Raw genomic sequence first — 15,412 nt, 5'->3', positions numbered from 1 at the left:
ATAAGGTGAGGGTATTTTAATCTCTTGATTTTAAGAAACGATATTTTTATATTTTTATTGATGCATTGGATCAACAGTTGGTGAAAAGGGGATGGGGTGCGTGGCTTCATTCTCCAAGAGTAGAGAACCAAAAAACAGACAGGAAGGAGCCCCCCACACTTTGGGGTCCAGGGTTTCCTTTTATTATATCGGGTCGGACCTCGAGTCGGGTCATTTTTATTCTCTTATAATTATATAACAATTTGTCCCTTATTTTGTTGAAGAAGTGTTATAAAGTAATTCTTCTAAAACAAGCTTACACTTATAGCTTTGGGGCTTACTATATAAGTTTTAACTTGAAACTTTATTGAACAATTTTTGTTATCCGATAGTGTGGAACAAAAGTTAAGAATTGTGATACAGAATATTGTGAACTGTATTTTCCGTAAGAAAAAATTTGTAAATTAGCGGGCTCAGAGAGAATTATTCTATATCAGTTTCGATCTTAAATCAGCAAGATGTTTGGAGACTGCGATCTTAAATCAGCTAACTCAAATAATTGAAGGTTGCAATTTTAAATCAACTAAACTCTATAATATGAGCCGGGAACGTAGGTCCGCAAGCTATTTTAGAGGTTGCAATATTAAACTAGCGAGCCTTTAAAATATCAGCAAAGAATTAGGTCCACGAGTTGTTCTATACTTAGGCAAATATTTAGAAATGATCAACTGGAAATGTTAATCCGTGAGTTATTTTAGGGGCTGCAGTTTTTCACTTGCGAGCCCCTATATAACAGCTGGGAGCTTTTAAGTTGTTAATTGTGTTGGAGACTGCAGCTCTTCACCTACAAGCTTTAATATGACAACTGGGAGCTTTGTTCTCGCTAATTGTGTTGGAGGCTGAGGCTGCGACTCTTCACCTGCGAGCCTAATATGACAGTTAGGAGCTTTGCTCTCGCTAACTATGTTGGAGACTACGGCTCTTCACCTGCAAGCCTAAATATAACAGTTGGGAGCTTTACTCTCGCTAACTTTTTGGGGGCTGCGGCTCTTCACCTGCGAGCCTTAATATGACAGTTGGGAGCTTCGTTCTTGCTAACTGTGTTGGACATAGAAGGTCGCGATATGAGTGCCGAGCGAACTGTTAAAAACATCAACAAAAACAAAAGAAGGCAGAAAGTATAAAAATATCTAATTAAATAACATTCATGTTGAAATTTCATACGATGAACTTGTTCTCAATCTAATTCTGTGAATAACATGCAAACTAGTATGGAAGCTTTATATAGCTTAGAAATGCAAAGGCAATAAAATGTTAGGTTGCACAGTATACCTGGTGATGAAATACCACATAGGAAAAAAAATCAAAGGAGATGACAAAGGAAGAAGTTCAGGTGTGACAACTGAGTAAACAAGTCTTCATATATTGCAAAGTTCAAACAACCAGTATCTATCGTATGCAGTAATACATAACCTAAACTTAAGCAGAGGGGAGAAAATTAGAGAGGATAACATCTACTATAGGTGATTTAGTTTGATCTTACCTACAAAATGTTAGCGTATACAAAAACCAATTTCGCATAAAAAAAATATCATATATGAACTATATGCTCTTTTTTAAACAAAACAAACCAGTTATCACTAATCCTGCACGCCATCCTAGTAAAGGATATGCGAAAATAATATATCTTCAAAAAGTAACTTTATATCAAAAGGCCGCAGAGATCTGCACGTGTAAATGCCTCTGCTAAAAGGCAAAATGTCCATGTTTATAAAAACTTACCATTAACCAAAACTGCTAAACAAACGACCAAAAAGTTACCAAGCTTAGTAACACTTATTTAGAGATAAAAATGGATATCTCATCAAAATAGTAAGAAGAAGTAGATCCCATTTGTTATTGTTTCTTGAACGACCTATCCTGTATAAAGTTCAACTCGTCGAAGGGAGTACTCATTAGAGACAGATCCAAATATCATAGGTTAAGTATAAATTCTATTTATTTCATTAATAAGAAAATAACTCTCTTGAATATAGATTAACAGCTTTGAGACTAGCATTAAACAGTTAACTTCAAAGTAAAACATGTCGCAAGCTGGTGTCTTTTAATTGTGCTACATGTAAACATAATATAAGCCCTCATGGTGAATTATTTACAAGCCATTAACTACATTATGTTGACAGATAACAACAGACCTACAAGTCCTTCAAAAACTAAAAGTAAACTTGTACTAATTTTTCAACGATTCTTTTTCAACTTGGCAATAACCAAACTTGATACTAGACACAGCCATCTCCACGCTGTGAGATCGTGTTTAGTCAAGCAACAAAACATGTAAATTAAATTGGATTTCTCATTTGCTAGGTCCATTATGGATAAAGATCATGCAAACATAACAATTAACATGTAAAAATTATATTCAGTTACATTAGGGCTTACCTACTATCCCATGTAAAGAGCACCACCACCAGGTTGAGTCCACGAATGTGCTCCAGCCGTTTGCAGAAATATGTTTTGGGAAGGAGAAACAACAACAGGCATGTAGCTTTGAGTTTGTAAACATGGGCCAGAGACAAAGCTCTTTCATTAGAGTCAATAAATATACCACGGCCATCACAGGTAAAGAAATTCCAAACTGAAACCCCTAAAATCAAATGCTCCCTAGAATATAACTTAACTTCTCAAAGTAAAAAATCAAATTCTAAAAGGAAATAAATAAATTAGATTAGAGAATAAATAGATACGTGGGAGCTTAAAAGCGATTAGAGGTAGAAAACCATAAAACCGTGAATTTGCAATTGATGCATGTATCTTCTGCTGATGCTGCTCGCTTCCTCTCGACATTTCTCCATCACCACTAGGCACCGCTGCTCCTCAACTAAAAAGAAACATGGGGAAAACTCCACGCACCCACTCTCCAAAACTCAATCTACACATCACCCTCTTTCTTAAATGAACCAGCTCAGCTTTGCTGGAACAAAGTTTTTATGTAGAAGATCAACCAAAAAGAATAGATAGGGGGATGATAATATAGGTGTCTTTCAATGTAATCCATCCAACTTTCTCAAACCAATTAAAAACATATTTACCACAAATACCCTTCTGCAATCCCCCCAAAAGTCATCTTTATCGCTGTCTCTACCCTCTAAAGATCCCCCTTTTCTTTTCTTTTTTTTTACCCAGTTATGTGGGCTTCTTTGTCTTAGTCAAAGTTTTCACAGAGTCAACGAGAAACCAAAACCTTCCTCTTTTTTTCAACACTTTTTCTTTCCTTTTTTATTATTTCTTGCCCTCATCTCTTTATTTCTTGTCAAATACCTTTGTCTCTTTCTCTTCTCCATATTTGTGGGTCTCTTAATCTCATCCCTGTGTTCTGAAACATGAAGAAGATGAAATGGGTTACTGCTTCTGTGGAGTATTCTCCATACCCCATATACGAGGACCAAAGGAATAGGTTCAATCTCCACAGCCTTATGCAAGACTTCGAAGAATTGCTCAAGGAAACAGAGGCTTTGAGAAAGAGATTGCAGGTTTTGAAAGATAAAAGATTGACCCTTTTGGCTGAAGTTCAATTTTTGAAACGGAGGCACAAGTTCTTAATGCAAAACGAACTTCAAACACACCAGCAGAATAAAGTTTGGGGCACCTAGCTACAGGTTTCGCTTTGAACCAGAAATGGAGAACCCAAATATTTTGCCAATATTGAAGAGACGATGATAAGGACCTTAACATTGCAGAGAACACGAACTCTTTAGCAGGTTCATTCCAAGCATCAGATTGAAGATCTAAAGGTTGCGTGTTCAATTCACGCTCGTACCCAAGGCGTGTATCAAGCCATTATCTTTAAGAATATATTCGCCCTCATTGCGAATGAGTTCTAAGTAAATTAACATTCGCAACAATCGGATTTTCGGCGCGACATAATAAAGGGTTCCATGCGTGCCCAAAGGCGTAAAACAATTACTTGGGAGTTGTTTCAAGTAAATGTACATTCCCTTTTTTTTGGACAGAGTAGACAAACCATTCTTTTTTTCTTTTGATATTTCTAGACCGCTGAAACGAATATCTCGAAATTGGATATGTAAAAACAAAGAATCAAAAATTTCTGATTATACAGAAAAAATGATCGAGAAAAAAGACGAGGCCAAAAGAGAAAAATACAAAAGAGAAGAGAAAATGAGGATAGAAATAGCAGAAGCTTGGGATAGTCTTTTACTTGCTCAAGTGATAAGGGGCTCCGTGTTAATAACCCAATCAATTCTTAGAAAATATATTATATTACCTTCACTGATAATAGTTAAAAATATTGCCCGTATGTTATTATTTCAATTTCCTGAGTGGCCTGAGGATTTAACGGATTGGAATCGAGAAATGCATGTTAAATACACTTATAATGGTGTTCAATTATCCGAAACCGAATTTCCAAAAAACTGGTTAACAGACGGTATTCAGATAAAGATCCTATTTCCTTTTTGCGATACAATAACTATTTACATTATTTTACATTGACGAGAATAATTCATTACGCACTGAGCAAAATATAATAAGAAACTTAATTTTTACAAAAGATTTATACAGTAATACTTTATAGAATAATCTAATAATATTAGAAAATAAAAAAAAGGAAACAAAGAATATTAGAATTTGTTGGTTTATTTTTCAAATGAAATCTTGTTCCTATTTATAAAAATTTTCATGGCTCTTCGTAAAGATATCTTTCAATAGGTTTCTTTCTAAATAATAATTTCTTTAAAATAAATACATAATTATTCATTTAATATTATAACTATTCAAATAATATTATTTAAATAGTTATAATTCTTCTTCAAAAAATCAAATAATATAACTTTTGATTAATTACACTCATTCATTTATAGTTATTAGAACACTATAAATATTTGAAAATGTTCCAACAATCTCCCCCCATTTTCAAAATATTTTAGATTTTGATATTCTTGGAAATCAATTTGCACAAATTAATATATCTTATGATCAAACCTTCACTTAGTGAAAACATATTAAAGTTAATCGAAATTGCATGGTAGGTTAAGCTTTGAACAAACTATTTCATTTGATTAACCGAATACATCTCACACAATGATTTCAACATCGGTTAATGCATAGTATCTAGGGACACTATTATGACCATGTGTCTGTGTCCTCTTTTCATAAGTGTTGTCATAGCCAAGCCCTTGAGCTCCTAGAAGCGGCCATATTTCCACTCACATAGGTAGATCCCATCAAGAGTGTTCTCGTAATTATAACACTCTAACATATTTATGTTATGGGTCCATTAAGAGTACATTACTCACCCTTCCCTTATCATTAAGGGTACCTAGTATTTTAATCTTAGGATGGATTTATTTATAGTGCAAACAGTCACATACTAATAATGTATTTTGTCTCATTAAACTCAAGACTTGACGTTATACCAAGCATTGGGTCGAGTTTCCATCATGGGTGACTTTAATTAATAGGCTTGAGTCTCATCCCTTTTGAGGTCACTTTTACATCTCTAGCAAGACTTTTTGTCAAAGGATCCGCCAAATTTTCACTTGACCTCGCATAATTAATAGTGATCACTCCATCGGAGATTAATTGTCGGGCATGGCTATGTTTTAATCCAATATTTCTAGACTTTCCATTATATACTTGGCTATATGCCTTTGCTAGAGTAGCCTCACTATAACAACAGATAGAAATAGGTAAAATTGGCTTAGGCCATAAAGGTATAACATAAAGAAAATTTCTTAACCATTCTGCTTCTTTAGATTCAGTGGCTAATACAATAAATTCTGCTATCATGGTAGAATCAGTAATACATGTTTGTTTCTTGGAACCCCAAGAAATGGCTCCTCCACCAAGAATGAAGATCTATCCACTAGTAGATGCATGATCTTCCTAACTTGTAATCCAACTAGCATCTGAATACCCTTCTAAAATTATAGGATATTCATTATAACACAATCCATAGTTAATAGTTTTCTTTAAGTAACTAAATAGTTTTCTTTAAGTAACTAAGTACTCTATTCAAAGCTTGGCAATGCAAATTACTTGGATTACTTGTGTACCTACTCAATTTTCTAACAGCATATGCAATATCTGGTCTTGTACAAGTCATTATGTACATAAGACAACCAATTAGACTTGTATATTTCAATTGATCAATTTTCCTACCAGTATTAGATACTAATTTTATTTGAGGATCCATGGGTGTCGATACTGGTATATAGTTGAAAAAATCAAACTTTTTAAGCACATTTTCAATATAATGTGATTGTGATAAAGCTATAGTGCTTTTATCTCGGGTTATTTTAATCCAAAAAATAACATTTGTTACACCCATATCCTTCATAGCAAAGTTGTTTGACAAGAATTTCTTTGTGTTTTCTATTTGTTCCAAATCCGTGCCAAAAATGAGCGTGTTATCTGTATATAAGCAAATTATGACACATTTTCCATTTTCAAATTTGCTATATATGCACTTATCAGATTCATTTATTTTACAGCCATTAGCTAAAACAACCATGTCAAACTTTTGGTGCCATTGTTTTGGTGCTTGTTTAAGTCCATATAAAGATTTAACAAGCTTACATACTTTATGTTCTTGTCCTAGAACAACAAATCCTTCTGGTTGTTCCATGTACACTTCCTCTTCCAATTCACCATTTAAAAATGTAGTTTTTACATCCATTTGGTGAACAACCAAATTATATATAGATTTGAGTGATATTAAGAGTCTAATTGTAGCAATTCTTGCTACTGGAGCATAGGTATCAAAGTAATCAATACCTTATTTTTGTGTAAAATCTTTGGCTACCAACCTTGCATTAAATTTATCAATGGTTCCATCGACCTTCATTTTTTTTTTGAAGATCCATTTACAACCTATTGGTTTAGAACTCGGTGGAAGATCAAATAAAATCCAAGTTTTATTTCTTAAATATTGAATCCATCTCATATTTATTACTTCTTTCCAAAAAGCAGTGTCTTGAGATTTCATTACCTCTTCAAATGTAATAAGATCAAATTCAGTATTATAACAATAAGGTATTTTATTGCGTATACTTTCACATTTTCCTTTTACAAGAAACATAATGAAATCTGGTCCAAAATCTTTGACCTTTTTAATCCTCTTACTTCTTCTTAATTCTTAACAAGATTTATCATTATTACCAATTTGTTCCAATAGAATCTCATTCTCATTTGAAGAATGAATCAATTGTTGTGGCTGTAATTGTCTTGAAATAGAAATAAATCTATTTTCATTAAAAATAGCATTTCTTGATTCAATAACAGTATTAATTGAAATTGAATCATTTGGTTCAATTACCATGAACCTATATGCCTTGCTATTATATGCATATCCTATAAATATGCATTCAATTCCTCTTTCACCTAACTTTTTACGTTTAGGTGTTGGAACTTTGATAATAACTCTACAACCCCAAACCTTCAAATAATTAAGGTTTGGTTTCCTTTCCTTCTGTTGTTCATAGGGGATTATTTTAGTTTCCTTATTAGAAGCTTTATTCAATATATGACAAGCTGTTAGAACAGCTTCTCCCTAAAAACCTTGTACAAAACTTAAATATGATAACATTGAATTTACCATTTCAGTCAAGACTCTATTTTTCCTTTCAACTACACCATATTGTTGTTGTGTGTAAGGGGTTGAAACTTGATGGACAATTCTAATAGATTCAAAATAACTTAGATTATAGTATTTTCCACCTCTATCCAATCTTAAGCACTTGATAAATGATTCACACTGAAGTTCAACTTCAAATTTATAAACTTTAAATTTATCAAACGCTTCATCTTTTGAATGCAATAAATATACATAACAATATCTAGAACAATCATCAATAAAACTAATAAAATATTTCTTTCCACCTAATGTAGGATTATTATGCATGTCACATAAATCATTATGTATCAAATTAAGCAATTTTGTTTTCCTTTTAACCTTAGGGAAAAGGTTTCTTGTAATTTTAGTCAACATACATGTATTGCATTTTTCAATATTATTATTAAATACAGGAATTAAATCTAACTTATTCATGACATTCAATTTTCTATAATTCAAATGACCTAATCTATAATGCCATAAACAAAAAGATTCAACGATATAAGCAGAAATAGTATTTTTATTCTTATTAACAATATTAAGTTTGAACATACTCTCATACATATATACTATTTCCCTACAAAAATTCCTCCCTTAGACAAAATAAACTTATCTACCTCAAAAATAAGTTTTAAACCAAACTTATTTAAGACTTCCAGACACTAAATTTTTCTTAACTTCTGGTACATAATATACGTCATTTAAGGTTAAAACCTTTCCAGAAGTGAATTGTAGTTCAACAGACTCTTTGCCTTTGATTGCTGCAGTGGAAGAATTTCTCATGTACAAGACATTGTCATTTTCACATTGTGTGAACTTTGTGAACATACTTTTGTCTTTGCAAACATGTTTGGTTGCTCCGATATCAATCCACCATGTATTATCATCTTGTGCCATATTAATTTCAGATATCATTGCAACGAACTTCTCATTATTATCAGCCAAAGATGATTTCTTCTTTAAAAATTGACATTCATTCTTGAAATGACCCAGCTTACCACAATGATAGCATGAACCCTTTTGTTTCTTTTTGAACTTAGGTGTTCTATTAGTTTGTTTGAACTTTTTCTTGAATGGTTTAGTAGTCTGTACTTCCTCTGTAACATGCACTTTGATATTTTCAGAATTTAAGTTCTGATCTTGCTTTTGATATTCTTCTTCAATCCAAAGATTATTTGCCAAAGCCTCAAGAGATATTTCCTCTTTCTTATGTTTTATACTTTTTTTAAAGTCTTTCCAAGATGAATGAAGTTTGTCTATTATGGAGGATACAACAATCATTTCATCCATTTTCATATCATATTGCTTGAATTGATTCAACATCTTTTCAATATCATGAAATTGTTCTATAACAGAACGACCATCAACCATTTGATAATTATTGAAAAGAATGACAAGAAATTTCTTACTTGTAACATCTTCAGTCATGTATCTTGTCTCCAATTTGTTCCATAATTCTTTAGCGGTGACCTCGTTTTGGTAGGTGTCGAACAAACCATCAAATAAACCATTCAATATGTGGCACATGCACATGTAATCAGGATTGTCCCATTTTTGCCTTTCTCAGTTTGCAGCAACAGATCCGTTATCATTCTCTTTAGGTCTAGGAGTATCTAAAATATAAGCAATCTTCAAAGTTATAATAAGAAGTGCATTTTTTTCTACCATCGTCGAAAATTGTCACTATCAAACCGATCAAGTTTGACAAATTTGGAAGCCAACTCCCTTAGTGTTCCACTTTCATGTGTTGTGGTAGTCATCATGAAATATAACATTAAAATTGTTAATACAAATCTCCAGTGAGGAAAATCTCGAACACACGAATGGAACTCGAACAGAAAAAGAAGAAATAGGACAAGGCTTCAAGGCCTGTATCAAGCCACTATCTTTAAAGTTATATTCGCCCCCACCTATCTTCGGTGTGCAAATGAGTTCCAAGCAAATTAACCTCAAGGATACAATGAAGCTAATGACTATTTGCATTTTTCACTGATGAGAATAGTTAACTACGAACTGAGCAATGTATAACAAAAAACTCAATTTCTACAAAAGATTTCTGCAATAATACTTTATAGAATAATATAATAATATTAGAAAATGAAGGAAGGAAAGAAAGAATATTAGAATTTGTTGGTGTGTTTTCCAAATGAAATTTCATTCCTATTTATATGAATTTTCACAGTTCTTCATAGAGACATCTTTCAATAGGTGTCTTTCTGAATAATAATATCTTTAAAATAAACACATTTAATATTATAACTATTTAAATAATATTATTTAAATAGTTATAATTCTTTTTCAAAAAATCAAATAATATAACTTTTGATTAATTACACCCATACATTTATAGTTATTAGAACACTATAAATATTTGAAAATGTTCCAACTTTTAGGTTGGTGCCCAAAACGAGCTTGTTCTGTTTTGAGGTTGTGATTAATGATGAACATGATTAGGGATTAATATAGGTAAGGATGATGACTTGGAGACCCAATAGATAGAAGGTCATGCCTGCAGCTCCACTATCGATTCCTAGTTCGATGGCATGATGACGGAGGATGTTAAATCGAGGAGTTTAAAGTAATCATTATTGGTACTGTTGGTCGTGGGCGAAGGCGGTGCTTAGCTCTCAACAAATTTGGTGAGGATTAAGAACAAGACCAAACTTATAATATATAAATTATTATTTATAAAATAAAACTAAAAAAAAAGTTTGAATTTGGTTTAGGCTTTGTTTATAGATTTTTAAGGAAATTATTTTATTTATAAAATTATTTATTTGATAAATAAACTTAAGCTAGAAAAAGGGAAAGGGTATTTATTTGTAATTTTGTATGCATTTTTATCAAAAAAAATAAACTTTTAAGTATTTTTTTATTTTTAAATTTTTATTTTTTTTAATTCTTAAGAATCAAGACTAAATTAGCAGAATGTGTAAAGTTGAGAGTTAAATTCTTGATTTTTTAAAATTAGTACCAAATTAATAGAATCTATAAACAATAAAAAGTTAAAATTAATATAAGCCAATAAAAAAATCAGGTCAACATTTAGCTAGTGATTTAAGGGATGTGTGACAAACATATTAAATTTCGATAATATTAATAATTAAAATAAAAAATCTTGAATATAAATAACCAAAACAAAAACAGCTAACAATTAATTAACTATTTACATAATTTACTCTATTTTTATTGATTTCACCAACAAAATGAATGCACATAACTCATTATGATAAAGTGATTGACTGAATTTAACTCAAATAAAACCAACTGCTGAAAATTTACCACAAGAGTCAAATTTTAAATAAAATATATCTCATTTATTAAAAAACCTGCCACCTAAAATGTTATTTTTAGTTTAATAAATATCACCATTCTAAAAAACACTCTTTCCTCATAGTGGTATCGATTTTAGTAATATAAAATATCAACAAAAAATAAAATATGGGAACAAAGAAAGAACAAAGAATCCTCCTGGGAAAGATAACTAAACCAAAGTTTTCATATTTGAGCCGAATCAGTCATTCGAATCCTGAGAATCGATCAAGATACAGTCTAATTAGCTAGACTATCGTTGATAAATTGATTGGTTCAATTGATCCAATCCAATTTGTTTAAATAAATCATTAAAAATTCAAAAAAGAAAGTATTAAAATCAATTTGACTGATTTTTATTTGGTTCAATTAACCCGTACTAGTTCTTGAATCAACCAATCTAATGGCAATCGATATCTTGATCAATTCCTAATTTGATCCAATTCAAGCATCATTACTTTAAACTAATTAATCCACTAATCGGTACAGATCAGTTGAGCCAAACTAAAAAACTGATTAAAATCGATTTGATCTATTTTTAATATTTTTTATAAATTTTTAAAATTTTATTAAAGGGTAAACTACACCCAACTGTCCCTAAAATTTGTTTAAAAATATATTTTTATCACCCCACTTTTTAAGGTTACATAATAGTCATTAACATAATCAAATTGTTATATTTTTGTCACTTGATTGTTTACTTCCGTTAAAAAAAATAGAGTTGGAACTTAAATCAAAGGGTTAATAGATAATTTGGTCTTGAAGTTAAAAGTTAAAAAATTATTTTGCCATTTTAAAAATATTCTTAACAATAATGGTAAAAGAATTTTAAAAAAATCTTAGATAAAAATTATTTTAAAAATCTATAAAAAATAATTAAAATTTGTATTTTGAAAAAAAAATAAAAATATCGTATAAATCTAGAAAATTCATGAAATTGAAACTAAAAAATTTTTAAGCAAATTTTTATTATATAAAAGAATTTAAAAAATATCTAAATATCTAAATAAAAATAATGCTAAAATATTTTAAAAGTTAAAATATTTATTTTGACATTTTAAAAATATTCTTAACAATAATGGTAAAAGAATTTAAAAAAATCTTATGGTAAAAGAATTTAAAAAAATCTTAGACTAAAAATTATTTTAAAAATCTATTAATAAAAGTATTTAAATTTTGTATTTTAAAAAAATAAAAATATCTAAATATCGTATAAATCTAGAAAATTCTTGAAATTAAAACTAAAAAATTTTTAAGGAAATTTTTATTATATAAAAGAAGTTAAAATTTTCAAACTAAACCCCGTTTGTGTTCCACCATTGATGAACACATTCAAACATATCAACAACTTCATTTCGTTTTATCCAGAAATTGCTTTACAAATTTTGTTTTGTTTTATTTTTTTCTCAAAACCTAAAAACCCTAGCAAAAAACACCTCAATGTAAGATGCAGATTCCACTATTAAACCAATTATTGCTACTCAAGTTTTTGAGAAACAAAATCTACGTGTGTAGCACTGCTGTTATTCTTGATAATTCTAAAAACTTCTACTATCAACTACCTATTTACATGATTTTTTTTAATAACTATGAAAAAAAGGAAAAAGAGAATAAATTAAGAAAGAAGAGTGCAAAAGAAAAGAGTAAAATGTTTTATTATATTATCTGATTCTTTAATAAATTTCAATTTTTTTTGAAATTTGAAATTTATTTTTTTAATTTATAATATAAAGTATCCCATTTTTTTTTTACTAAACTTATCTCCTTTCTTTTTTTTTCTGTAACTCTAGTTACTAGATTAATTAAATTTTTGAGTAAGCTTCAGTTTTAAAATTTTAAATTTTTTAAATTTATAATACAACAAAGCAAATGAAAAATAAATAAGATAAAATGAGTAGTTTTTAATTTTTTGTGTGTGTGAAAGTTCAAAAATAATGATTTTTATGAGATTAGACGTAAAAAAATTAGCTATAAAATTCTTATAAGAAGCAATTCCAATGAAAAGGTAGAACAAATTAAATTGGTAAGTAATATCACTCCCAAGGCTTCTAATATAAGATTCTAGAGAAATTAAAAAGTTTTTCTTACCGCAATCGATGTGAATTTTTATTTATTGTTACATTTTAAAAAAAAAACCTAGCTATTACTCTTTGACTTGAGGCGCACCGTACTTAAAATGTAGAACAAAGTTTAAGGAAATTTATCCTTTTTATTTAGGCTTAATGATAAATTTAACCATTAATATTTATATATTGTCAAAATAATTCTAATTGTATTTTTGAATTTTTGAATTTTTTATTAAATTTTTCTTTTTTTAATTTATTTTTTTAACAGATTTAATAAAAGTACCATTAAAAAAATTAAAAAGGATGATATAAAATTTTATATGTAAAATATTTTTAATAAGATATAACTTATTATTCAAATAACTCAATAAGATAATTGAGTGTAAAAAATAATAAATAAATAAATAATACATTAAATTAAAAAAAAGAAATAAGTATAATTATTTTTAAAAAATTAATTCAATAAAAAAACTTCTCAATAAATAAATATATAAAAAATTAAAATCTTTTAAAAAAATAAATATTGAAATATTAAATTTATTTATTAATTTTGTTTGAAAAAACAGAAAAAAAAATTAAATATATAATTAAATTCATTTTGACAAAATATAAAAAAAATTACTGGCTAAATTTATCATTAGTAAAACACCAACATCTACCGTTTCGACCACCAACCTCGGGAAAAATCGAAGAACCCCAAGGCCAAGCGGTGGTGGGACGCCACATCTCAAACGAGGCTCTATTTCTATCACAAAACAAATAACCTTGTCTCTCTCCACGTATCACCTGCTTTGATTTTTTGCCTTACAGCTGAGGCTGTGGATCAATCTCCAAGGACCCCATCTCCTTCACAAGTGTCTATGTAACCATAATTATTCAAAACAACCCATGAGATTATTTGGATATTTTGTCTTCATCTTCTTAAGTTTATCTGCAAAAATATCTTTATTTTAAAAATCCATTTTCCACAATTGACTAGGTCTTAACAATTTACACCACCGATGACTAAACACCAATGCTTTTGATTACACCGCACGGAGCGGCCAGTGGGTGAGGTTTCTACTGCTGAGCAGAAACCATTGCAAAAAATTAAAAACACAGGTAGACAGTGATGATTATGATGACGAAAAAGAGTATCTTATTTAATGGTAGTTAATCGTAAAAACTACATAAAGCAAGTTCCTGAAAACCACCAAACCCAGTGACGATAAAAACAGCACCATAAAAGAGTCTAAATGACAGACATTAAATATTCTAGACATTAGACAACATCCCAACTTAACACATAGTTCTCTTTTTCTTCTCTAAGAGAGCTGTCCGCAGTCAGCAACAACAACGGGCTTGGAAGTTCTTCCACTGCTAGACCCAACTTTCTCAATGGCTTTCACCACATCCATGCCTTCAACAACTTGTCCAAACACAACGTGCTTTCCGTCGAGCCACTCAGTCTTAGCCGTGCAAATGAAGAACTGAGATCCGTTAGTTCCGGGACCAGCGTTAGCCATTGAGAGAATACCGGGACCAGTGTGCTTCTTGATGAAGTTCTCGTCAGCGAACTTGGATCCGTAGATGGATTCACCTCCGGTACCGTTTCCGGCGGTGAAGTCACCTCCTTGGCACATAAAGTTAGGGATCACACGATGGAAAGAGGAGCCTTTGTAGTGGAGGGGCTTACCGCTGCGGCCGACGCCTTTCTCGCCGGTACAGAGGGCACGGAAGTTCTCAGCAGTGCGAGGAGTGCAATCTGCGAAAAGCTCCATCACAATCCGACCAGCGGGCTGACCACCGATAGTCATGTCAAAGAAGACCTTGGGATTTGAGGCCATGGTGATGATACTAAGATTTCCGAGGAGGAGGAGGAGATTTGAGATATTTTCTGCTTCGATGGTTAGGTATAGGGTTTGGACGGAGAGAGAGGAGGTTTTATATAGAAAGAAGAGGGATCTGGACCGTTGAAAGATGGACACGTGGGTTGATCGCGACGGTAAAGATTAACCAGCGTAAGGTATAGTTTCAACTAGAGTTAGTCCATTTGGTAACCGAGGGGCCCCTTGGCTTGGCGGCATATGCTTTTTGTCGGTATTCACGGATTAGTAAAGTAGTAGCTAGTACTGTACGAGTTTAATTTTACTTTTGGTGGGCCTTCTCATTTTTATCACAGTCCATCGAGCAAAAACTCTTTTTTTTTTTTTATACCTATACTATTTTTTCCGCTTTAAATTTCAATTTTCTCCTACTGTTTTTCCAAATTTGAGTTATTCCTCTCTATATTTTATTTCTCACATGTCAAAATTAATTTCTAAAATTTTAAATCGCATTTTCTTTTTTCTTAAATTTAAATTCTTTTCATCTTAGGGTAAAATGTATTTTTACAATTAAAATAATTTATAATTTTAAAAATTTCAAGGGATTGAAATAATTTTTT

General features: G+C 30.7%; 1 protein-coding gene and 1 long non-coding RNA gene across 3 annotated transcripts; both read right to left on the bottom strand.

Annotated features, from left to right (window-relative positions):
• Window positions 1–551: 551 nt before the first annotated feature.
• Window positions 552–3,938, bottom strand: LOC121229019 (uncharacterized). 2 transcript variants are annotated; one of them, XR_005926443.1, is made up of 2 exons: window positions 2,419–3,938; window positions 552–1,119 (listed from the first exon to the last, which is right to left on the bottom strand). It is a non-coding gene; the product is annotated as an uncharacterized lncRNA (long non-coding RNA). The 2 variants fall into 2 exon arrangements; XR_005926441.1 differs by having other exon boundaries at window positions 552–1,077.
• A 10,164-nt stretch (window positions 3,939–14,102) lies between these two features.
• On the bottom strand, window positions 14,103–15,135 carry LOC107916701 (peptidyl-prolyl cis-trans isomerase). Its single transcript, XM_016846049.2, has one exon. The coding sequence runs from the start codon at window positions 14,811–14,813 to the stop codon at window positions 14,292–14,294; it is 522 nt and encodes a 173-aa protein (XP_016701538.1). The 5' UTR covers window positions 14,814–15,135; the 3' UTR covers window positions 14,103–14,291.
• Window positions 15,136–15,412: the final 277 nt, after the last annotated feature.

Source organism: Gossypium hirsutum, chromosome A01 (genome assembly GCF_007990345.1).
Source record: "Gossypium hirsutum isolate 1008001.06 chromosome A01, Gossypium_hirsutum_v2.1, whole genome shotgun sequence".
Taxonomy (NCBI): domain Eukaryota; kingdom Viridiplantae; phylum Streptophyta; class Magnoliopsida; order Malvales; family Malvaceae; genus Gossypium; species Gossypium hirsutum.
The sequence above is the reverse complement of the archived record's forward strand: the minus strand, read 5'-3'. Positions and strand labels throughout refer to the sequence as shown.

Excerpts from the sequence above, each read along its gene's own strand:
- LOC107916701 (XM_016846049.2), bottom strand. The coding sequence starts at position 14,813 with ATGGCCTCAAATCCCAAGGTCTTCTTTGACATGACTATCGGTGGTCAG.